At 37.9% G+C, this 26,598-nt stretch overlaps 2 protein-coding genes across 2 annotated transcripts in view; one reads left to right on the forward strand and one right to left on the reverse strand.

The window, feature by feature from the left end:
• Positions 1 to 26,598, reverse strand: part of CMSS1 (cms1 ribosomal small subunit homolog) — a 396,523-nt gene that overhangs the window by 348,696 nt on the left and 21,229 nt on the right. The gene's annotated exons all lie outside the window — the stretch shown is intronic.
• Positions 1 to 26,598, forward strand: part of FILIP1L (filamin A interacting protein 1 like) — a gene marked incomplete at both ends in the record, with an annotated part of 119,850 nt that overhangs the window by 82,583 nt on the left and 10,669 nt on the right. The window contains one exon of the mRNA XM_079704180.1: positions 19,253 to 22,028. Within this exon, the coding sequence (XP_079560306.1) occupies positions 19,253 to 22,028 (2,776 nt within the window). The remainder of the gene's footprint in view (positions 1 to 19,252; positions 22,029 to 26,598) is intronic.

The raw sequence follows: 26,598 nt of genomic DNA on the forward strand, positions 1-26,598 counted from the left end.
ATTCCCTGTCCATTGAATACATGGCTCTTCTGAAAGTGGCTTTTCTGTTGCTTGAGAATTGGGGTTTTGCTTTTTTTCTTTGTTTTTAGCTGTGAATGAGTAAACTGTAAAAGTGAGGGATACTGAAGTCAGTGCTTTTTTCAACAACGCTTTTTTCAACTACTGCAAACGTGAAATAGTTTGCCCTCTCTCAAAATTCAAATCTTAAAATTAATTAAAATTCAAAAGTAAGATATGGTCACGGCAAAAATGGATGGGTATTCATATAGCACATACACAAGGTATACTATATAGCCTTTTCATCAATTTTTTTCCAAACAGAATTTCTCATACTGATAAACATAACTAAATGGGTAAAACTTTTGCGCAGGGACAAAACCAGCTGCAGACAGGCCCAGGGCCAAGGGAAGTAAAGTATTAAGTCACTGCTCTCACCACTAGCAGGCCTGTTGCAAACCACTATAACATCTTAAGATGGAATTGCCCCTAACTACACAAGCTAAATATTCTCTAGAACACATTCATCTTAGAAGAACCCAACTTAGAGAGAGAAAATAGGATCAAACTCTGTGTTCATGCTTTCTGTCTTCTCAATGCTCAGAAGTGGCAGAAAAGGAAAATGTAACCCAAATGCTCTGAACTGCTCGTTAGGGAAAATTAAACAAGGTTAGATGACCAAAATAATTTTAATTTTTGAAATGTATGCAAGAGGACATGCAAAGACCACAAGAAAAATGGTCAGTTACCTTCCAACAGATTTTAGAATAAAACTTTCCCACCTATCTGTAATTAAGTTTTACATATGGCCCAAACTCTAGTTCTCCAAAACATCATTTAGGAGACAGAAACCAGTCACCCTCAGGAACTAGGAAAAGTGAGTAAGGGTAGACGGAGGATGTTCACTGTGGTTCAGGATCTCACTGTTTGCTCAGCAGGCAGTCAGGCCAAACATCAACCTTCATCTTCCAACTGCCTTGACCTCCAAATACTGTTTAATGGTATTAAATGTTCTACTTCCTTTGCCCTCCTTATTTACTGATTTACTATAGCTAAAATGGAAGGGGAAAAAGAAGGAAGTTCTCTAGGGATCAAAATGTTTCACATTTTATGCTCTTTGGACTCCTATCTAGCCTGTTTCTCATGGCAAATTGTGTGACTTCAGTAGTCACAATAAAACATAAGCCTCTGTTGTTGTGGTTTCTAAGTTTCTGAAGTCTAAATTTCCCACTAACAAGTTAGGAAACGTTTGGTTTCCCAAGCATACCACGTTAGCCGCTGCCTCTGTGCAGGCTGCCAGACTACAGGGAGGTGAAAACCAGTGAACTCATCTACTCTGGCACATGACTGCTCCCTGCTTTGGCCTTTTATGTTAAATCTACAAACTGAACACCAGTGAATTAAAGTATGAAAGCCAAATAAAAGAGTTAAGCCTTTTTTAAAAAAAGACTTACAGGAACTAGGGGCTTAAAAAAAATTTCTTTCCTTTTGGCTCAGAGTAAGACTTGGAAAAGGATATATTCTTTGTAACTTTTTAAAAAAGAGAGAATAAAAGAAAGAAAAACAACCTACCAAAGAATACGTGTTAAGAGAAAGGAATTATACTAATCCTCCAAAATATCTATTTGCAATATCTCAATGAAAATAACCTGTGATTTGGGAAGAGAAAAAAAAGGATGAAAGGAGATTAAAAACAAAATTGTGTAGCTACATCAGAATGCTTTTCTAAAGAATCTATTTCTGTTTTCCTCAATCCACTAAGATACAAAAGGAACATCTAAATATAAATGGATTTTGCAATAAGAGAAATACATACAAATATTCTTAATAAGATAAAACACATACAACACACACTTTTAAGGGTATACAGCATTATGCCCTTGAAGTCTGTCTGAGAAAAGGCTGCCTGCTAAAAATACTTTCCGAGAACTTTAAGTTCCCTGAAATGTTCTATGGAAATGGTATTTATGACAAACCCACCTCCTCTAGGGAACATGAGATGTTATTACTGGCAAAGTCACAATTTTCTAAACCATCCAAAAATAATCATGAATTTATGCCAAATGACTAAACTTGTTTTATTATTACAATGATTAAGAGAATATTTGCTAATATCTCATGATCAAGCTCAAAGTAGCCATGAACCTACAGAAAATACAGTGTCAAAACAGCGGATTGCAAGTGGTAGTGATTTTCTGTGCCTTTCACAGGCAGAATATTACAACACACAAATTCACTGGAGAGGATGGTATATGAGATATATGAGATAGGAGGTGTGGATGTATGTCACGGTGGTGAGAAACTGCTTTTCTGTAAAATGAGAATAATAATACAGTTAAGTCCCCTACATACGAACGAGTTGTTTTCCGAGAGCTTGTTCATAAATCCAGCTGGTTCGTAAGTCCAACAAAGTTAGCCTAGGTAGCCAACTAACACAATCGGCTATATAGTACTGTACTGTAATAGACTGTAATACTTTTCACACAGATAATATGTACATAAAAAACACAAAAAATAAAGAAAACATTTTTAATCTTACACTACAGTACCTTGAAAAGTACCGTAGTACAGCACAACAGCTGGCATATAGGGGCTGGCATCGAGTGAACAGGCAAGAAGAGTTACTGACTGGAGGAGGGAGAGGAGGTGGGAGATGGTAGAGCTGAAGGATCGTCAGCAATAGGAGACCAAGGGCAAGCTGCAATTTCACTCACGCCTGACACTGATGGAATGCACATTCATGTCTTTGAAAGTTTGCAACTTGAAGGTTCGTATGTCGGGGACTTGCTGTACTTGCTTCTTATGACTGTTTCCAGGACTAGCATGGTACATGGCATATAATAATTCCTCAATAAATGATAACTGTTATTCAATGACTATAGAGGAAAGGAACTATTGAATACTTACAGTCATCCTTCAGTATCTGAGGGGGATTGGTTCCAGGACTCCCACAGATACCAAAATCCACAGATGCTCAAGTCTCTCATATAAAATGATATAGTACAGTCAGCCCTCCCTATCTATGGGTTCTGCATCTGAAGATACAGAGGGTGACTGTACTATGTGTCTTTTGCTTACAGTCACACACTTATACCCTAACATGGTACCTAGTTCAAAAGTAGAATAGGTATTTGTTCAAATATTTAACAAATACTTATCGACTACCATGGGCACTGTTCTTGAGCTATAAATCTAGCACTGAATAAAACAGACCACTGCTTGACCCGTCACTGAACACACACACACACACACACACACACACACACACACACACAACACACCCACCCCTACCTCCCTACTCACATGAAGTTTAAATTCTAGTAGGAGAGACAGCCAATGATCAAGTAAGTAAAATATAGTATGCCAGGTGTTACTACATGAACTAGGGGAGAGAGTCCAGTGGCTCCCTGGGAAGGCAGCCAGTACAAAAGCCACAGGCCCTGCTGTGCTCAAGGAGCAACAGGGAAACTGGTATGACTGGAGCAGACTGAGCAAAGGTAGGGGGGGTCAGGGAGTCAATGGGATAAGGACCTGGAGCGCAGGAATGAATGAACAAATTAACACTAAAAGCATGAGATGGGAGAAAGAGGTAACTCTTCTGAGGTCAGTACTCTGTCTGGGCTTTCTAGTATGTAGACTGGTTAAGCTAAAAGAACACATGCTTTGTAGGCAGTGAATTTTTATTCTGGTTTGGTTATTTGTGCTATTTGGTAGTTATTTAACCTCTCTAAATTTTAGTTTTTCGGTCCTTACCCTCATCTGTAAAATAGGAATAATACTTACCTCATAAGGTTGTTTTAAGGATTAAGTAAGATCAAGTGGCACAGAGTAGACCCTCAGTATGCTTGTTTCTTGTTCGCTATAAACTAAATCCCACACTGATAGCAACTGGGAATTGCAGTCTGTGTTCTAGTACCAGCGCTACCATAACAATGGTATTATTTAGTCTTCCTGGGTTTCAGTTTCTTAACTAAGAAAATGCACATGCTACACACAGACATTATAAAAACAGATATACATCAGTTAAGGTGTTGTTATAAAATTATAATCAAATAACATTACTATTACAATTTATCTTAATATTAAAAATTCAAAACAGCAAAAGTATGACTACTGTTTCTCTATGTTACTTCATCTCAAAAATCCTGTAAATTTTAATTTTTTAAGCATGAAGTTGTAAAGATTTATTTAGCAGCCATGTTGACTTTTATTCCCTTTTTCTGTCCCTGCTTAAGAACACTGATCTAATAGAAAGATCTCTGGGACTTCCTTGGCAGTCCAGCGGTTAAGACTTCGCCCTCCAATGCAGGGGGTGTGGGTTCGATCCCTGGTCAGGGAGCTAAGATCCCACATGCCTTGGGGCCAAAAAACCAGAAAACATAAAACAGAACCAATATTGTAACAATTCAATAAAGACTTCAAAAATGGTCCACATCAAAAAAATCTTAAAAAAAAACTCAAAGAAAATATTTAACTGCAAAAACCAAGGTGAAGGATAAAGAGAGTTTATAGTAAGCTATTTTTTGTATAAAAAAGGGAAAGACTAAGAATCTTTATTTGTATTTGCTTATTTACTCATAAAGGCACTACAGAAGTACATGTAAGAAACTAATATCAGTGGTTGTAAGTTGGGGAAGAGGAACTGGCAGATGAAGGATGAGGTAGGACCCTATACCTTTTAATATACATATTTGGAGACGTATATATTTAGGAATGCTAATCTGAAATCCAAGACTGAAATTCAGACTTTCTTGAAGAGTTAAAACTGAGCAAAGTAAACTTTGTATAATTAAAAAGTTAAGTATACAACAGTATGATAACCTCAAATAACTTCTTTCTCAGATAATCTGAGTATCCCTCAACCTGTTATTTGTATTTTTTTCTGAAATGTTCAAAAAACATTATAAAATATCCTCAATAGTCCTCTCCACATTTTCCACTATGGAAACTAAGCCCAGCAGTAGCACATACAGAAAGAGACTGCATCCATCAGCCCACCCCACCTCCGAGTCCCCACGCAGACAAGTCTAGGAGCATATTATCTCAGCAGAGAACGTCACTGCACGTTTACACGCAAGGAACGAAGAACAGGAGAAAGAGGAGCAGAAATCAAAGAGGCTTTGGGAGAATCAGCTATTAGTATCTGTTGTGATATGCTGGCATTTCACTGGATAATACACATTCAAAGCACGTTCTCTTCCAGGAAGGGAGAAGAGCTGTGGTATAGGTCTGTGAACAAAAGAGAAATGGGGAATACTGATCCCAAATATATTTGAGCAGCAAACAGTGAAGAAGAGTTATGAATGTCAGAGACAACTAACACAAAGAGATCTAACAGAAGTTTTCCAAAAAATCAACTATGCCCTAAAATGGTGGTTACAGCCAGAGGTGACATTTCCCCCCCACCCCCGAGGTATTCTGCAATGTTGGGAGACGTTGTTTGATTGTCACAACAGAGCTGGGGGTGCTGAGTTACTTCTGGCATCTAGTCGGTAGAGGCCAGGGGTGCTGCTAAACACCCTGCAATGCACAGGCAGTCCCCACACCAAAGAGTCATCCAGCCCAAGATGTCAGTACTGCCAAAGCCGAGAAACCCCAGCCCACCAGTGATAATCAGTATAGCAAACCATGTGCATGGCTGAAAAGATCCATGAATGGCCTGAAGATAGATCACAGTAAATAGATTATGGAGTCATATCTTTCATTCTAGTGTCAATTCGGACTCTGTCTCTCCCAGGTGACCGTTACATGAGGCAGCCCATTGTGGCTGAGATGTTCTTCTATACTGTCATCATCAGCACAGTTTCCTACTTCTAGTGGTAACTGATATGTATTGTGCCAGGCAGTATGCTAGGAGCTTTTGTATAGATTGTTTTACTTGATCCTTGGAACAGCACTATTATGAGGGAGGTTCCAGTATTATCCCCATTCTACAGATGAAGAAAATGAGATTTGTAGAGGTTAAATTGCTTGCTCAGTCACACTAGGTAGAGTGGGGAAGCCAAGACTCAGGTCTGAAAGTTGAACTCCAAAATCTGAATTTCTCCCCCAGCACTACCCTGCCCCCCACAGTATTCTATTGCCTCTTTCCCATTTGCGCCTTGGTGCTGGTGAGCGTACTTGCTCCCTGTCAGCCATCTTGCCTGGCCCTTGTCACCCAGTCACCTGCACTGTTTACTGCCATCTACTGCTGGAGCAGTAGGGAATAGGCAGTAGACAGGACATCATTCCTATCCTAAAGAAGGCTACCATGGTGGAGCAAACAAATATGATCCAGAAGAACACAGATCACAAAGAGTACCAAATCAACCACAGAGAGGGGGAGGAAGGAATGGAAAGAATGATAAACAGTCAAAATGTTAGGAACCTGGGAACAAGCCCAATATCATCATTACCATCAACTTAAACTTAAAGGTGGCTCTGCATGCCATGTACAAGGCAAGGTGCTCTCAGGAATATAGGAGCACACTCAGTCTGTGACAGTCCAAGGCACCACATGCTGGGTGGCTTTTTGAATACTTCTCCCAGGCAGCCGGGGAAGGCACCATGGCTGTGGGAGGCCTAGGTAGGCCTTGACGGACCAGGGAGATGAAACTTCCAGTCTGCTGAGGACCTGAAGTCTCAATCTGTTGAAAGACAGGCTAGTTTTTTTCCCTTTGTTTGTTTTTTTGGTGTAGTAGCAATCAAAATGGAAAGTCTGGAAAAAAAAATGTTAAAACACTGATCTGAGGGATCTTTTTCAAACCTCATTCAGAGTGGGGAGGCGGGGAGAAGAACATGAAAAGAAAAGTGAGTAGGCTCTTTAGTGTAGTAGTATACTCACAGTAATTTTTTTTTAAGTTTCTTCGTGATAGCTATAATATATTCAAAGCAAAGAAAAGAATCTATTTCAGTAAATGGCAAAAAGACAAATCCATCTGAGTAGATACTTTTTAATACGGAAAATTAAAATGGGGGATGAGGAAGCATAAGCTTAGTGGTATTCAATGAACAACCATCATCCAATAGTTCTTTCTAGAAAGTTCCTTAACTGACAATACATCACTGAAGAAGTAACAACATATAATTCAGGCTCTAAGTAATTATCGTGGTACAAATTTACACATGCTGTCCTTATTGTCACTCCCTTGTTAGTTCTGATTTCCTCTCCTAGGCCAGATTCCATGGTCTCAAAATGAAAATATTCTCCTTGTAGCCTTACTCCCCAAGCTCTGTGCCTGTGAGCTCTTAGACTGACCTTTTTCTAGTTCTGAAACCTTGCCTTTCAGCAGTTTTTCTTTCTAGGAGACCCTTTGTCTCAGTTTCTTTGCTCTTTTTCCTTCTTTTTAAAAAAAGATTTGTACCAATCCTGGTCCCTCTGCTCAATCTGAGGATTTCATAAGCTCCTCTTAGGATCCGGTTTCTCTGCTAAAAGCTCCCTCCTTATAATTAGTAGGTCATTGATGATCTGCATCTTATTAATTCACTTCCTCTGACCCCTGGGGAGCCAAACAAGATTGTTCAGATGTTGAAGAGTTCTGACTCACCCCCATTTTTACTGTATATTCCTCTGACACCAGCTAAAGCCTTCTCCATCACTTCATACCCTAATTCTTGCTTCAAACAGTGAAGGAAAACAGCAACCCAGTTTTCTGGATCTGGACCCATTTATGGTGTCTCTAAATGATCTCAATGATGATGACAGTATCTTCAGTAACAAGGACATAAAGCAGACACAGATTTATACTCATATTTGGCTAGCAGATGCCAAAAAAAGTGTTACTGTTCTTCTAGATCTTGCTGACCAAGTCAAATGAATCAAGCATTACATTATGACTATGGTATGCTGTAGCTGTAATTTTTTTTAAAAACCTTTAACTTGTGAGAGAAATAAAAGGAAGCAGCATACATAGAATAAAAAAGACTAGTCATAGCTATTTTTATGAGTGCTCCTAAAAATTAGACTAAACAGTGAAAAGTCCCATTGAAAAAGCAGAGAGTAGAGCAAGGAAACATAAATTACAGGCCTGATTACCAAGAACCTATCTCAACCTAAGGAAGCTTTCTAACAAAGTCCATGTAATTACTCTGCAAACTGCTTAGAATTCTGTGGTTATTTAACCATAAACATGGCTGCTATCAATGCAATGCAACAATTAAAACTACATATTAGATAAAAATTGCTTAAAGATATAGTGGGACATCATTATAATCAGACTATCGAAGTCTAGCCATGAGAGCAGATATAAAAATGAATAAAGCATTATATGTAGTTTTCTGCTTATTAATGAACATGTTAAATCAAGAAGAAAAAGTAATGTATTAAACTAGTGCTGGAAGAATGAAAGCAAATATAGGAATTGAGGCCCATCGAGGTGAAGTTACACAGTTAGGACTAGAATGAGAGATACACTATTTCATATGTCTTAAGAAAAGACCAAACAGGACTTGGTATCATCACATTGTTTGGTTGTTGATGGGAAACTATTGTAAGTTATGACCAGAGTAAGGTCTGCAAGTATACAGGCAGGTTTTAACAGAAAAAGGTAAACTGAAAAATAACAGGCACAGTACTTTGCACATAGTAGGTGCTCACTGTAATTGCCTCATAAAAGTCTGAAATAAATTAAATGTCTGCCGACCTGCACAGCACTGTGAATGAACCCATTTAAGAACCAGGTCACTCAGTGGTTTCCATGCCCTTATTTCAAATTGTGGTTTCAAACAAAACACGATGTCTTATGGAGGCAGTTTTGTCACTTAGGATTTTTCTAAAAACTAGGATAGAGGTATTTGAAGGCAGGGAATCTTCCATCTATCTATGATGGGGAGCAACTAGTTTTATTAACAACGTAAACACTAAAGCATTGAGTAGGCCAGTGAATCTGGGGACTTCATCAGTATGAAGCGAAGGGCTCACTCAGTAACAGCCTGAAGAAGGTGACAGCCTAAACCAGAGACTTTTCCAGAGAAAGACATATTTGCCATTTATGCTTCAACTATCTATTCTCGAGATGAACAGTGATTCTCAAACTATGGCCCCTTTCAAGAGGTCTATGAGGTCAAAGCTATTTTCATAATAACGCTATCTTTTTCATTCATTCCCTCACAAGCATAAAAGGAGTTCTCCAAAGGCTACATGACATTTGGTGACGTCATTGCTCTTACAGCTGATGGAATGTGTGAAACAGATTTGAGAATCCAGCTGCCTTCAATTAAGCCAGGCATTAGCGTTTGCAAAAATATAAAACAACCCTTCCCACTAAGTGTTTGGGTTAGAAAAAGTTATTTTTCATAAAAACATCTTATTTATGTTAACATATAGTGGGTTTATTATTTCTAATGAATAAATATATAAATACTTTAAAATATCTTGGTCTGAATTTCTAATACTATAAATATTGACAGACATAACCCACATAATCAAAAGCTCTTTAGAGTCCTCAATGATTTTTTTAAGAGCATAAAGGAATCATGAGACCAAAAAGTTTGAGAACCACTACTCTGGAGGCTTTACTGAGTTGCACTGAAATTATATGCTCATTCTTTCCCTAAAGCCTACAAACTCTGGAGGACAGGAACCCTCCCTGTTCATCTCAGTATAGTCCCAGTATTATATACTTTGTTGTTTGCAAATTAAATGAACAAAAGTGTTGCCATATTCATAACATCAGAAACTGTAAATTCAAGTCCATATAGTAAATACAGTGGGTATTTGTCCTCTAAAAGATGACAGGTGAGAAACTAAGCTGACTCTGAAGTTGTTCACTACTTATAGGTTGATTTCTATAGCTACCAGAAACAACACAATGCCATTAATGGCTTGTGGTTGTATAGCTTGATAATCACGCTAAGCTTATTTATATGGGCCGGTTGTATGAAAAACTGGGAAAGGATCTGGAAAAGTAGAAACATAATTGATGTGTTAGGGTGGTCAGACCATAGGTGAATATTTCCTTTTCAGTTTCATTGTTGTTGATGTAATGTTGCTTGTGTAATAAACAAACATATTTGTCCAGTAGAGCTCTGGCTCTGAGGAAAAAATAAAAAGGACCACTCCTTTGTTTGCAGAGATGAAATAACCAAAGGAGAGTGGGGGGCTAGGATGTGGACATTTACCACCCATCTCCCTTCTCCTCAAACAAGCAAGCACATACAGTTCTAATGAAGGGATCCGAAGAACGAAGAACAGTCTCAGTTCTTTCCAGAGGCCAGTGTACTTGGAGAACACCAATGGGAAAACCATTTACACCTAATTTTCTTAAATACCTAAAACCAGGCACATGGTAAACACCAGAGCACCTTCTTTTAAAAATGAATAAAATTAGTTAGGACAACACTACAGTATTTCCCACAGGAAAATGTTCATTCATTCATTCAAAAAGCCATTCATTTGGTACCTTCTATATGTAAGGGCTTTGTAGTAGACAATATAGAAGACACAAATGAATCAGACATGTGTCCTGTTCTTAAGAAGCTTATATTTTAGTAGTGTTGATTGTAATGTACATAAATAAAACACAAATCAAAAGTAATGAGAATTACATATAAGTTATTATGGGTATGACTGGCATTACAGCATTTAGACACACCATCTGTTTCATTATGTGTGTTATATGATGCATATTACTAACAGTGTCTTACTTAGAGGAGATAAAATACATTCACACATGTGTGCTGACATGTGTGTAAATAAAAACTGAAAAGATGCTCTGAATGTATACTTTGTAATAAGGAACCAGAATTATGATTAGTACCAAAGAATGCTCAAGATTACACACGTGATTCATTTTGAAAAACACAAGGAGCTGGCATTGCACAGAATAATAGTGATAAACTACAGTAAGTTATGACAGTTCCGAGCCATAATAGAAACTTTAAAGAAGAGCTGTTATAAGCCACTGCTGTAAGCCAGTTTGGATTTAACTACCTCACATTTGTGTACATAAAACCAGCTTCTACAACCTGTTTTTACTGGACAGGATTCAATGAATGTTCCTATAATCCGCTCATGTCAGTACTTGAACATGAATATGAGTACTCCAAGACAGTATTCTTCAAACTGGAGTACACATACGCTTGTGGGTACACAAAGAATTTCCAGAGATATAAGCATGGAGAGCTTTAAGGGAATCAATGTCTACATCTGCAATTCACACACATGCTTTCTGCCAGAAGAAAAGTGCTTGTGCTCTACAAGTTTCCTTTTCTAACAACCCTTTCAAAAGAGTCTTCTTCTTACTTAACAAAATCTTACCAAATTAATGTAAGATCTTCTTACATTGTATATTCCTGGGTTGGAAACCCCTCTGGGGCACAGACAAAGGGACAACTCTAGAAATACTCCTGATAGAGTCCCATGAGAGCAGAGCAGCAGCAGCTTCAGAACCAACCACTGGATGGACATAGGCAAATAACAGTACCTGTTATTCCATCTGGGGACAACTCAGGGTAATAAGCTCTTGTTCCTCATCTCTTCTAGAAGTGAAATGGTTGCCAGAAGGATGTGTATTTACACTTTTACTTAAGTTGAAAAATGAAGCCAGACTTTTCCTGAATGTCTGATTTGGTTGACTGGTTTGCCAGTGATGACTTTTAGATTATATGGCAGACGTTAATATATATCTTTTGCAATTATTTAAACCTTGAATAAAAAATTCTAGATGCCAGCTTTAAAATGTGTGAAGGCGTACTTAGTTAAAAAAAATTCTTTGAGAACAAATTACCGAAAGAGAATTAAGAAAACAATTCCACTTACAATAGTATCAAAATGAATAAAATACTTAGGAATAAATTTAACGAAGGAAGTAAAAGATCTGTATAGTAAAACTATAAGACATTGATGAAATAAAATAAAGAAGACACAGATAAATGGACTGATGTTCCATGTTCATGGATTGGAAGAATTAATACTGTTAAAATGTCCATACTATCCAAATGATCTACAGATTCAATGTAATTCCTATCAAAATTCCAATGTAATTTTTCACAGAAATAGAAAAAACAATCCTAAAATGTACATGGAACCACAAAAGACCCTGAATAGCCAAAGCAATCTTGATAAAGAACAAAGCTGGAGGCATCACATGTCCTGATTTCAAACTATACTAGAAGCCTATAATAATCAAAACAGTTGGTATTGGCATAAAAAAAGACACAGAGACCAGTGAAACACAAAAGAGATCCCAGACATAAACCCATCCATATACAGTCAATTAATTTTCAAAAAAGGAGCCAAGAATATACAAGGGGGAAAGGACAGTCTCTTCAAAAACTGCTGCTGGAAAAACAGGATATTCACATGCAAAAGAATGAAACTGGACTCCTGTCCTACTTTATACACAAAAATCAACTCAGAATGGATTAAGGATTTGAACCTAAGACCTGAAACTAGAAGTCCTAGAAAAAAAATATAGGGGGAAGCTCCCTGACACTGGTCTTGGCAATGATGTTTTGAATCTGACACCAAAAGCAAAGGTAACAGAAGTAAAAATAAGCAGATACGACTACATCAAACTAAAAAGAGCTTCTGCACAGCAGAGGAAACCATGAACAAAATGAAAAGGTATCCTATGGAATGGGAGAAAATATTTGCAAACCATATATAACTGATAAGGGGTTATTATCCAAAATATACAAAGAACTCGTACAACTCAAAGCAGAAAATTCAAATAATCCAATTAAAAAATGGGCAAAGGACCTGAACAGACATTTTTCCAAAGAAGACATACAAATGGCCAACAGGTATATGAAAAGGCACTCCACATCACTAATCATCAGGGAAATGCAGATCAAAATCACAATGAGATATCATCTCACGTCTGTGAGGATGTCTATTATCAAAAAGATAAGATAACAAATGCTAGGGAGGATGTGGAGAAAAGGGAACTGCTGCACACTGCAGATGGGAATGTAAACTGGTACAGCCACTATAGAAAAAAGTGTAGAGGTTTCTCAAGAAATTAAAAATAGAACTACCATGTGATCCTTTGGTATATATCCCAAGGAAATGAAATCACTATCTTGAAGAAATATCTGTACTCCCATGTTCACTGCACCATTATTCACAATAGCCAAGGTATGGAAACAGTCTGAGTGTCTGACAACAGATGAATGGGTAAAGAAAATGTGGTGTTTATGGGTGCATATATACAAATGTATTTTACATATATAAATATGTTACATATGTAAATGCATATATGTAAATATATGTAAAGTATATTTTATACAATGTATGTAAAAGTGTATAATATATATAATGTATACATATGTATTAATATATAATACATTATGTATCTACAGTACATATATACATTCACATGCGTGTACACACACATATATGTGTGGGAATATACACACACGTGTATATATATGGTAGAATATTATTCAGCCTTTAAAAAGAAGGAAATCCTGCCATTTGCAATAACATGGATGAACCTAGAGGGCATTATGCAAAGTGAAGTAAGCTAGGCAGAGACAGACGAACAGTGCATGGTATTACTTAAATGTGGAATCTAAAAAAATAGTTGAACTCAGAAAGAGAGTAGAATGGTGGTTGCCGGGGACTGGGGGAATGGGGGAAATAGGGAGGGGCTGGTAAAACTATAGTTATAAGATGACTACTGTCTGAGGTAATCATGTATAACACGGTGATTACAGTTGATAATACTGCATTTTATATATAATTGAAATTTGCTGAGAGAATAGAACCTAAGTGTTCTTACACACACAAAAAAGGTGAACATGTGAGGTAATGGAACTATTAACTTGGCGGGAATCCTTTCATAATTCATATATATGTATATCAAATCATCACATTGCATACTTTAAATATCTTATAATTTTATTTTTCAATTATACCTCAATAAGTAAAAAAGACAGCATTTGCTAAAAGAAAGTGCTATAATTACTCTTTACACAGGAACAAATTAATTGGACATAATAGAAAATTATTTTAGGAGTTATGAGCAAACATTTGAAAACCACTGCTCTGTGAGATATGAACTAAAAAGAATGCAAGCACAATGATAAGTGAGAATTTTTCTTTAGGCTGATAAGTTTCTCTAACACACAGAGTGTTCCTGGAGAAAGACACTTCAGATGTGGACCAGGTCCATGAACTAGTTTGTGTTCTTTGTTGGAGAGGCAATGTAGTATGGGGAAAGAGAACAGGCTATGTCTGCCCCTTCCTGATCTTTCTGACCCTCAATTTTCATGGCTGTAAAATAGAGAATAATCTCAAACCCTATAGGCTCACCTGAGAATTAGAAGCAATAGCTGTACTACTGACTTAGCTCAGTGCTTGGCAGCACATCACTGGCACTAAAAGAATGGTAGCATTCTTTTACCAGAATTCTTTTTTTTTTTTTAGTTTTTAAATTTATTTATTTATTTTATTTTTGGCTGTGTTGGGTCTTCGTTGGTGCATGCGGGCTTCTCATTACAGTGGCTTCTCTTGTTGCTGAGCACGGGCTCTTCGCACACTAGCTGTAGAGCACAGGCTCGGTAGTTGTGGCCCACGGGCTTAGCTGCTCCGCAGCATATGGGATCCTCCCGGGCCAGGGCTCAAACCTGTGTCCCCCGCATTGGCAGGCAGATTCCCAACCACTGCACCACCAGGGAAGCCCCTACCAGAATTCTTTTACTACGGTATATAGTTTCAAATAATTTTAGTCTTTGGGCTAGAACTAAAGTTATTTACTGCCTTTTTTAAGGTGAAAATTTAGCTACTAATCGAACACCTATGATATGCATTTTAAGTCATTTTTTTCCAGTAATGATGACAGATTTTAGATTAGTCATTAGTCCTACCTGATGTTCTGTGTGAGAAAAATGGATGGCCCTGTAGGTCAGGAATATATGCTATGCCGACAGTTTGGGGTATTATCAATGATGAACAATTGGCTGAGTTAATATTGAGCCAGAATACCATTTCCAGAAAACATCTGACACATACATAGTAAAGCCTTAGTCAGTCCTGGCATCACATGGGAGCATGCTGTAATGCAAATTTTGAGGCCCATCCCCTTTGTACAAAATTGGAATCTGCCATTTAACAAGATTCCCAGGTGATTCAAATGAACCTTAAACTGTGAGAAGCACTGGTAAGGAACAGGCTCTGAGCAGAGAAGATACAATCACCAGGTGTATATGTAACTCAGGCGGGAAAGATGAGTCAGGCAGGACCATAAAGAGTCTAACTTCTAATGACAGACTGGCATATACATGTGTATAAACACACACACAACACGAACACAGGCTTAGATCAGTGGTTCTCAACTGGGGGTGATGCTGCACCCCCAGAAGATACTGGCCAATGTCTGGAGATATTTTTGGTTGTCACAACTGGGGAGATGTTACGAGCATCTACTGAGACCAAAGATCTGCTAAACATCTTACAGGGCCCTCCACCATAAAGAATCAGTTGGCCCAAAACGTCAATAGTGCCGACGTTGAAGAAACCCTAGCATAGATTATACAAACATATTAATTGGAAAAGGCACAAAGGCATATTAATTGGAACTATTCATGGGAAAAGGAGCAATAATTTGACCTCACAGTTCTGAGGGGAAGAATTTCATATCTGGACATCCCAAGGTCTATGCTGCTTTCAAGACTGTGAGTACCCTGGTTAAAAGCTCTCAAAATCACTAATTTGCTGTTACTAGCAAAACCAGAGTCAATGATAATCTGTATTAGCATAGAAAGTCAGTCAGCATCAATGCCTAGAGCCTGTTAATATGCAAAGAAAAATAATGGAGACAGAAAATTGTTACTGTTTGGTTTAAAACCCAATCCTACTGAAGAAAGAAGCTGCCATAGGACCCTCAAACTCCACACCCTTCTTACCAAAAAGATACCAAGTCTATACCCTCATTGTACACATCCACAATCCCTTGTCTGCAATTCCAAAGATCTAAAAACCACATAAAGTTTTTGCTAAATTTTGGCAGCAAAACTTCTTATCTGAACTCATTTGGCAGCAAAACCTGAATGGATGTGAGGTTAGTTATTATCTTAATTATCCCACTTAGTGTAACTATTCACATGGTTCACTGTAGAAGTATTCAGAGGTTTGCTTAGGAGGTGGTGCCAGAGGCCTTACTGAAGCTGTTATGTAATATATGGTGGATGCTCCTTACTGCTCCTTACTGCCCCTCTAAAATTTGAAAACTCTAGAATTTTGGAAACATGTGGCTTTGGAAATTCTAGATAAGTGATTGTGGACCTCAAATAACTAAAATGCAGTCAACTCTCAGCAAATATTTGCTGAAAGCATTCAAATATATATTTGAAAGAAAAAAATAACCTAGTCAACTATATGCGTGTATATACACATAAACACACACACTTGTATTATACACTCACATAAATATATATATATATCCCTGCATTAGTAGTTACCATTGTGGCAATTAGCTTCCTTGTTTAGGAAACTGTGCACAACAGGCCAGGCTTGCAGCTTCAAATCTTGTAAGACCAGCTAACTTTACAAAGAAACACCTTTCTTCAAGACTATAAATTAACCTCAAACTTTATCCTTCAAAATGCTTCTGGATATAAGGCAAGAAATAGTGAATGATTTAGGATCAACCCATTCACCATACCAGAAGTGCTGATTCCAATTCAGTAGCATAACCAGTGTCTCTGTCTCTCTCTTTTTTTTTCTCTCTCTCATACTTACATCACAACCCTGCAATGTGTAATAGCATTACAAGCACCCAACTGGCTCTGGAAAGGTTCCATCAGGGCCTCCCTCCTATCCTGGATTCACATTGGTTGATGGTTGGGGGTATAACTCTTTCTGCATATAAATTCCTATTTTCCTCCCTGAAAGGCTTTACCTGACTAGCCTGTTGACAGTCCTAAGGTGTGCTCATGGGACTGGTCCAGGGGAATAGCAGGCTGTTAGGAAACAAGTAGTAAGGAAATGCTGAGAGCAAATGTATTCGAATTGTCAGTTTCATGTGTCTAACTGTGTAAGATGGGGCTTGGAAACAGATGGGGATACCAGCCGGTTTTCAGAAACCATGAAAAAGATAAATGAACTTGCACCATGATGAAAAAGACGCATCATGCTTGCTGCTGAAAACACTGAACACAATGGAAACTGAAGCGTCTTCAAAATCTTTTTTGCCAGTTATGGCAATGCTAAGATTCACTGATGACCATTCAATTTTAATGTTCTTTTCATTATACTTCAAACAGTCTTCCCTCCTTCGTATCCTAAGAAAACATACCTTCTTCTCATGAAAAAGAAATAGCACATGGTATTATTTAATAAGTTGAAAAATCCTGAAAAGTTTTTGTGAAACTTTTCTCTAATAAAATTCTAAGAATTGTGATGTAGAGAGGGGAAAATATTTCGCTGCAGTACTGTTAAATACCATTCTAATGCTAAGGTGGGAGGAAGAAGCACTTTGCCAAAGTTTCTGTAACCACTTCACCACCAAAGCAGTTTCCCATGGACTCTGCCACTGGGTTGTGAAGTCCCACTACCTTTCAGGAGGGAGCTGCCGTGTTTCTCTTCTCAGGTTCCCATGTGTCCCAAATAGGGAGTGGGACAGAGCCAGAAGCCATGGGCAAGCCTCTTGCCAAGACTGTGGATGAGATCATCAACCACCCCACCCCGGCATCCAGACCAGCTTCTTCAGAATTTCACAGCCCACAGCCCTTGGGCCAGCCTGTCAGGTTCTCAAAACAGGAAAAACTAAAAGTGGATCCTCCCCATAAAAAAGTTTGAAAGTTCTTTCATTATACAATTATTTTAAACACGTTCCTCTTGTGTAGTGTAATTACAGAAGAGTGGGTTAGAATCTCAAAAAGACTCTATTTCCAAGAAGAATACCCCAAGTTAACTTCCTTGTAAAATGTCCTCTCAAATCCTAAACAACTTTAAAAAGAAAGTTCTGTGGCAAGGATTAAAGACATGCATTGGATAGTTAACTCATTCCTAGTAGAAAAGATATATTAAAATATTATGAATTCTCTATGCTTGATCAGAGAACAAATATTTATAACTTCTCATTCATGACAAGTCCTTTAGTTCAATTTTTCAGGGATTCCATCCTATTTTAGCTTCTGTATAACAATACTGCAAAGCTGTAATTACATCCTCTATAATCAGCCCATTACCAGTGTAATTAAGGAGTGCCACAAATTTAAAACTATGACCTCAATACTGAGGGAAAAAATGTGTGGAAGAGAGTTTATATTGCAGGTAAATGGTCCTCCTGTTTTGTTGACAAACTTAAGACGTAAAGAAAAAAAATAACATGTTATCATAGAATCATCATTCAAGAGGGACTCATTATGTTCCTGATAAGAGTTTTTCCTCCATCATTTCTAACATGTCACTTATCAAGCTCTTTTGTATCAAATCCCATGCTCTTCCCAAGTGTTACGAAAACTCTAAACCCCTTTAGGTGCCTGTCAATTACTCTCATTCAACTAACATCCACTGTGGGGATAGAGATATATGTGAATTGATTCCTGACACAATGTCAGGCTAGTGTAAACCAAATTTAAACTGGCAAATGGGTCCATCAGTAAAGTGCCTAACTTCTAAGCAATGTGAATAAATCTTATCTTAACTAAGAATCAGGAAGCTGATCACCAAACATTAATGTATCACATAATGGTTCAAGCCAACCATCTGATAAATATAATAATAACCACATTAATAAAATGGATCAACATCAACAGCAACAGCACTTATCAAATGCTTATTATGTGCCAGCACGGTGAGAATCATAGACAAATTATCTCATTTAATTTTCACAGATGGACCCTGAGATAATACAATTTTTGCCTCCATTTTTCATAGAGGAAACTGAAGCCCTGGGGATGTTAAATAACTGCCCAGGTTAATTAGTTGGTAAGAGTAGGGCCAGTCTGGAAGCTTCCTCCAACTGAATCTCAAGCTTGTGTCTGTTTTTACAGCCTTCAGGCTATAATGTCTACTAATTATATGTTACACAAGCAATTTAAACCAAATATTCTTGCCCTCCTGGTGAACTGCAACTGTTACCAATCAATGAGGGGTGGCTAGTGTAAACCAAAATTTTTTTTTACTACCTACCAAAGCAGGTAGTGAAAACAAAAAAAGCAAGACATCTGTTTAATCAAGATTCTCCTCCCCCATCAAATTCAGGAACTCCTTTCCATATACTGTATGAGTCGATACTGTCTTTCTAAATTACATAAATGTCTACTCACAGCTGACAAGTTACTAAAGCACCAGTTACAAAATAGAATGCGCTCTTGTATTTTTCAGATTAAAAAGGTTAATTGACCAAGAAACAGAGTCCCAGAAGAAGAAGGAGCAAGAAAAAGAGAAGAGGGTCACTGCCCTGAAAGAGGAGCTGACCAAACTGAAGTCTTTTGCTTTGATGGTGGTGGACGAACAACAAAGGCTGACGGCACAGCTTGCCCTTCAAAGACAGAAAATCCAAGAGCTAACCACGAGTGCAAAGGAAACACATGCTAAACTAGCCCTTGCTGAAGCCAGAGTTCAGGAAGAAGAGCAGAAGGCAACCAGACTAGAAAACGATCTGCAAACGCAGACCACAAAGTTTCACCAGAACCAAGAAACAATTATGGCGAAGCTCACCAATGAGGACAGCCAAAATCGCCAGCTTCGACAAAAGCTGGCAGCACTCAGCCGGCAAATAGATGAGTTAGAAGAGACAAACAGATCTTTACGAAAAGCAGAAGAGGAGCTACAAGATATAAAAGAAAAAATTAACAAGGGAGAATATGGAAACTCCAGTATCATGGCTGAGGTGGAGGAGCTCAGGAAACGTGTGCTAGAAATGGAAGGGAAGGATGAAGAGCTCATAAAAATGGAGGAGCAGTGCAGAGATCTCAATAAGAGGCTGGAAAAGGAAACATCACAGAGTAAAGACTTTAAACTCGAGGTTGAAAAACTCAGTAAAAGAATTATGGCTCTGGAAAAATTAGAAGATGCTTTCAACAAAAGCAAACAAGAATGTTACTCTCTGAAATGTAATTTAGAAAAAGAAAGGATGACCACAAAGCAGTTATCTCAGGAACTGGAGAGTTTAAAGATAAGGATCAAAGAGCTAGAAGCCATTGAAAGTCGGTTGGAGAAGACAGAATTCACCCTAAAAGAGGATTTAACTAAACTGAAAACATTAACTGTGATGCTGGTAGATGAACGGAAAACAATGAGTGAAAAATTAAAGCAAACTGAAGATAAGTTACAAGCTGCTTCTTCTCAGCTTCAAGTGGAGCAAAATAAAGTGACAACGGTTACTGAGAAGTTAATTGAAGAAACTAAAAGGGCACTGAAGTCCAAAACTGATGTGGAAGAAAAAATGTACAGTGTAACGAAAGAGAGAGATGATCTAAAAAACAAACTGAAAGCGGAAGAAGAGAAAGGAAATGATCTCCTGTCCAAAGTTAACATGTTGAAAAACAGGCTTCAATCATTGGAAGCAATTGAGAAAGATTTCCTAAAAAACAAATTAAATCAAGATTCTGGTAAATCCACAATAGCATTACACCAAGAGAACAATAAGATTAAAGAGCTCTCTCAAGAAGTGGAAAGACTGAAACTGAAGTTAAAGGATATGAAATCCATTGAGGATGACCTCATGAAAACTGAAGATGAGTATGAGACTCTAGAACGAAGGTATGCTAATGAACGAGACAAAGCTCAATTTTTATCTGAAGAGCTGGAACATGTTAAAATGGAACTTGCCAAATACAAGTTAGCAGAAAAGACAGAGTCCAGTCATGAACAATGGCTTTTCAAAAGGCTTCAGGAAGAAGAAGCTAAATCAGGTCACCTCTCAAGAGAAGTGGATGCACTGAAAGAGAAAATTCATGAATACATGGCAACTGAGGACCTGATATGTCTCCTCCAGGGAGATCATTCAGTTCTGCAAAAGAAACTCAGTCAACAAGAAAGCAGGAACAGAGATTTAGGAAGAGAGATTGAAAACCTCACTAAAGAGTTAGAGCGGTACCGTCATTTCAGTAAGAGCCTCCGGCCCAGTCTCAATGGAAGAAGAATCTCTGACCCTCAAGTATTTTCTAAAGAAGTTCAAACAGAAGCAGTAGACAATGAGCCACCTGATTACAAGAGTCTCATTCCTCTGGAACGAGCAGTCATCAACGGTCAGTTATATGAGGAGAGTGAGGACCAGAATGAGGACCCTAATGATGAGGAGTCTGCGCTGTCCTTCAAATGCAACTCATCTACTCCCTGTCCTGTTAACAGGAAGCTATGGATTCCTTGGATGAAGTCCAAGGAGGGCCATCCTCAGAATGGAAAAATACAAACTAAACCCAATGGCAACTTCGTGCAACCTGGAGATCTAGTCCTAAGCCACACACCTGGGCAGCCACTGCATATAAAGGTTACTCCAGACCATGTCCAAAACACAGCCACTCTTGAAATCACAAGTCCGACCACAGAGAGTCCTCACTCTTACACAAGCACTGCAGTGATACCAAACTGTGGCACCCCAAAGCAAAGGATAACCATTCTCCAAAATGCCTCCATAACTCCAGTGAAATCAAAAACCTCTGCCGAAGGCCTTATGAATTTAGAGCAAGGCATGTCCCCAATTACCATGGCAACCTTTGCCAGGGCACAGACCCCAGAGTCTTGTGGTTCCATAACTCCAGAAAGGACAATGTCACCTATTCAGGTTTTGTCTATTTCTGGTGCAGCTAGCTCCCCTGAGCAGGGACGCTCTCCAGAGCCGATAGAAATCAGTGCCAAGCACGCGATTTTCAGAGTCTCCCCTGATCGGCAGTCATCATGGCAGTTTCAGCGTTCAAACAGTAACAGTTCAAGTGTGATAACTACTGAGGATAATAAAATCCACATTCACTTAGGAAGTCCTTACATGCAAGCCGTAGCTAGCTCCGTGAGACCTGCCAGCCCTTCAGCATCACTGCAGGATAACCGAACTCAAAACTTAACTAATGGGGCACTAAACAAAACAACCAATAAAGTCACCAGCAGTATTACTATCACACCAACAGCCACACCTCTTCCTCGACAATCACAAATTACAGTAAGTAATATATATAACTGACCACCCTCCCTTATTTGGTTTATACCGATATTATTGCAAGGAACTCAGTCCTTTTTAATTATCCCTCCACATCCCTCAAAAGACTGACTGAACTTGTACTTTGGGAAGGTTTATGCATGAACTGTCCAAGAGTATCTGAAACTAACTGTTGCCTGCATAGTCATATCAAGCGTGCACTTACTGTATATTTTTTCATTTACATACCTGTATGGAAAATATTTAGTCTGCACTTGTATAAATACATCTCTATGTATTTCATTTTCCATAACTCACATTAATTTGACTGCAACTTGTCTTGGTGAAATACTTTAACATTATAAAGCAGTAAATAATTTGTTATTTTTACCATTGCTTGCTGAGTTTTCTTTTGGTCATTTTGTGTTCTTTTTTTTGCATGTATAATAGAATTTTATTTCCTGTTCATAATGTCTATTAATTCTTCCTTAAAAACAAACAGGACCTACTTCCCATATACAGTCAACTTCTGATCACACATTAGAGGAGGAGGAGGAAGTAGTTGAAATAAATGAAATTTTATGGCTCTTTGATTTCAAAGTGAACTGTAAAATCTCTCAGGAGCAAACTTCATGCTTGAGATGTATCTCAATATCCCTGGTGCCCAGCACAGTGCTTAGCACGTGTTAGGAATTTAGTTACTTAATAAATGTTTACTGATAATCACTGAATAAAATAATATTAAATAATTTGCTTTTGTGAGCACATATGAGCTGACGGTGAAAGTAAAAAGCTTTGAAATGTGATAGTAAGCCAGAAAAAGCACATTTGGAAATACAAGTTACCTTCACAATCAAGAGTTGACTGTATTTCTACCATAGATGAAAATCCCCTTAAAACATTTATGTCTACATCCAAACCTGGAATCAGTCACTAAGACATAGGCTCTTGAACACTGCTTCAAAGCAAAAATGTCTTTCTTGTTACTTTTTCCTATTAGGTTCCCAAAATAGTTTGAATTACGTAAGGTAGGTGCTTCCTACCTTGCTTGTTTGTTAGTGGGCTGCATTCAGAAGCTTAAACTTAACTGTGTGTGTGTGTGTGTGTGTGTGTGTGTGTGTTTAACCTCCCAACAAGCAAATAAAAACCAAAGATAATTACAATGTAAGTTATAGAAAAGGCATATTTAAAAAAATACAGTACGTTAGTTGAGGGAAGTTTCTCCTGTGATTATTGTTACGCCATTTTCAAGATAGGTGAGAAAAACTCAGTAATCCTTAAAAAAAAAAAAAAAAAGCATCCTAGGAATTCTGATACTCTGCTAATGGGACTCAGCATAATCTGTACTTCTGTAGCAGAGAACAGCTTTCAGAGGAACATTTTAAATTATAAATCTGGTCCCCAAGCCACATTCAAAAAAGGTGATTTCAGACAAAGCAGCGCATTGCCATTTTCCCCTTTCCAACCTCATAACTGTTAATTTAGTGTGGTCAATTTTATTGCCAGTTATTGATTTTAAACACAATTCATTTAGACACCCAGGCAAACTGTGAAGATCTTTAGAAGTAAAAGGAATCTTTCACAATTATCCGCCTTTCCCTGCAAAATCAATTTCATGATAGCAAAGCAAGGATTTGTTGACAGAAACACTTCCATGGTGATGAACTGCAACACCAACGCTGTGGGCTTGCATCATCATTAAATAAATTTGGATGAAAGCTGAGGCTAGTGATGAATGAGAAAGCTTCTGTTTAAACACATTTATCTTGGGAATTGGCAGTGACCCAACTGTATTACAAAATACATGATGGTCTAAATGTTTTCCAAAATTGTTTTTATTTTTAAGTCACCTTGGGTTAGAACTTTAGAAGAAACTACATACATCATTTTACATCTTTCAAAGTAGACATTGATAACATTGCTGCATGAGATGTCTTTCTAGATAATAAGAGAGTACATATAATGTTTTGGTGGGTAGCGATCAACTAATCATGAAATAATAAACAGAAACCAGAAAGAATTAAAGGACAAAGTCTTCCCAGCACTTCCCAACTTTTGTCACATAATGACACAAACAGAAAACACACTGGATACAATGGATAAAGAGGCAGAGATGATCAGGGACTCCTGATCAGGGACTCCTGTCATCCCCAGGTTGCTCCTGGCTGCCCCAAGTACTGAGGGAAAGATCCATTTTTGGCACACCTGTAACTAATAGAGTTTGAGAGGCTCTGGGCTATTCATAGTCGAACTGTTTTGTAAGGATTCAATTTCTTATCTTTTGTGAGCCAGAGCAATTTTATACAATAAAGTTAATACCACAAGTCCTGTGCTCCATGATTATGATGCACAAATTCTCATTTCATCATCTGCTCCAGATATTAACTATAAATAGGCTTCCCAAGTAATTAACATTATTGGAAATTTACTGGACTTTCAAGGAACTGAACCTCTTTTAGAGGTTCCTCTACTATGACTACTTCAGTGTAATGACTCATATCCACATCAAAATTTAGGAACACTGTCATATTAATAACATATATAGATTACTAAAAGTGCTACTAATTAAAGTTTATGGTAAAGAGAGCATCATCTGTGAAAAAAAGTACCTTCCCTTTTCCATAAAATCACACAAAGAATGACACATCCTAGATTTTTGGCCTTTAATTTCAAAAATAATTTTTTATAACTCTACGTGTGTGCGTGCACGTGTGCGTGTGTGTTTGGGAGGTTACAGAATTTTCTTTTTCATTCACATAAAATCACAGAAGAACCTTGAAAACTAGGAAGGAGAGAGGAAGTGACACTGGAAAATCTTCATATGAGATATGTGAAAGTGGAGGGGTTGTATTCTTGAAGAAAAGAAGGCCTTTGAGAGGCTCACAGAAGACAAGGCTGTTTCTATAAACAACTGAAAAAATACCTTCCTTTCATTTCATCTGAAGTCCCAGCTTCAGAACCAAGATTCATTTTACTCAGTCCCCCATCCCTTTAACTTTTTGAGCTGCAGCATTCTATCACAGATTTGAATGATTTTACCACATTCTTCTTCCCTTTTAAGAGCATTTGCAAAGCTTTCCCAAGGATACCACTGCTCTCTGGGTCACCCCTTCCAGAAGGACAATGTGCATTACTATAGTTGGATCTTTACACACAAAGGAAAGTCTCTATAAGATGATGACAGGATTATATAAACTCTACCTAGAAGGTTTCTACAACTACATTTCACAATGCCAAGACATTAGGCATAGGGTCTTCATGACACCCAAAGTATAAATTAAGTTGCACTGTGAGATGGCCATAAAAGGGGTATTTAATTTAAAATTTTTAGACTTGTAGCCTAAGCATTCTGTGATCTTTATTGACTAAAATATAACTCCACACAAAAACATATTTTTAATAGCTTTTTTAATTCCAATTCTTTACAAAGTGAGTCTCCTTTGAAACTTGTTAGACAAAGGCAGGAAAAGAGCTTTAATAACACTACAGTTTCCCTACATTTTGGTTTCTGTAATTGTTTCCTCCTCCAAAATAATCATTTTACTTTGCAATCCTAAGAGAAAAGATAATCAGGCTATAATGCATGCCCGAAACGTTAGGATCAATGTTTCTCAAAGTAAAATCCAAAACACATGTATGAGAATCCCCTGATGCCCCACCCAGAGCTAACAAAAGTCACAATCTCTGAGGGTAGGGCTCCGGAAGCCGCATTTTTTAACAAGTTCCTCTGCTGATTAGTACGTAGGTACGTAAAGAAGGAATTCCATTGTTTTAGAAATTTCTATACTGATAAACACTAGCAAATATGTTCTGACTCTAGTCTTGCTCTATCAGAATGAATTACACCTGTCTCAGGAAGTGTGACTATTCCACCCTCTAGTGGCTAGCATGACAAACAGAAGGCTTAGTCTCCAGGGTTTTTTTTTATTCAAGAGAAAAGCTCAATAAAAACTACTATTTTATAGGTGGGAAGGTTCCCACTTTTATAACTGTAGCAAAGCACAGATGCCTGAATCATTAACTGAGCAGTAGCAGGCTGTCTGACACCTACAAGCTCTGTTTCTCCCTCAGATCCCAGGCCCTCAACATAACCCTACAGCATTTCTTGGGAATGGTCCAGAACACACATTAAAGAGAGCAGTTTGGATGAGCCAAAACAAAGGACTCCATTCACCTTGGGCCACAGTGAAGCAAATGCAAGAACAAGGAAGATAAGCGGTTCAATAAAATCCCCAAACCTTAAACCCCCTTAAAATTCATTTTCATTTAGATTAAACTCCTTTCCTTTCCAACAGATGGATTCTTCCACTGTGCAGTCAAATATGTCAGAGCAGGCAGCCCCCAAAGGCAATGCTGTAGGGTAAGGAATCCTTAGGGAGTCCAGCAAGTTAACTGGCCAACACACTCCTAAGTACTTTATAATTTGATAATGAATTAACACTGTTCATATGGCAACACATACAAATCTGTCAATATTATATCAGGACACCAGGTTTTACAACACTTAGAATGGTGCCATAAAAATGTAATCTGGGCTAACCTTTAGCACTGCAGTCAGCAATCCTAGAGATAATCCTCTTGTGGCCTCATTTTA

Source organism: Hyperoodon ampullatus (genome assembly GCF_949752795.1).
Source record: "Hyperoodon ampullatus genome assembly, chromosome: 5".
In the NCBI taxonomy this organism is placed as follows: Eukaryota; Metazoa; Chordata; class Mammalia; order Artiodactyla; family Ziphiidae; genus Hyperoodon; species Hyperoodon ampullatus.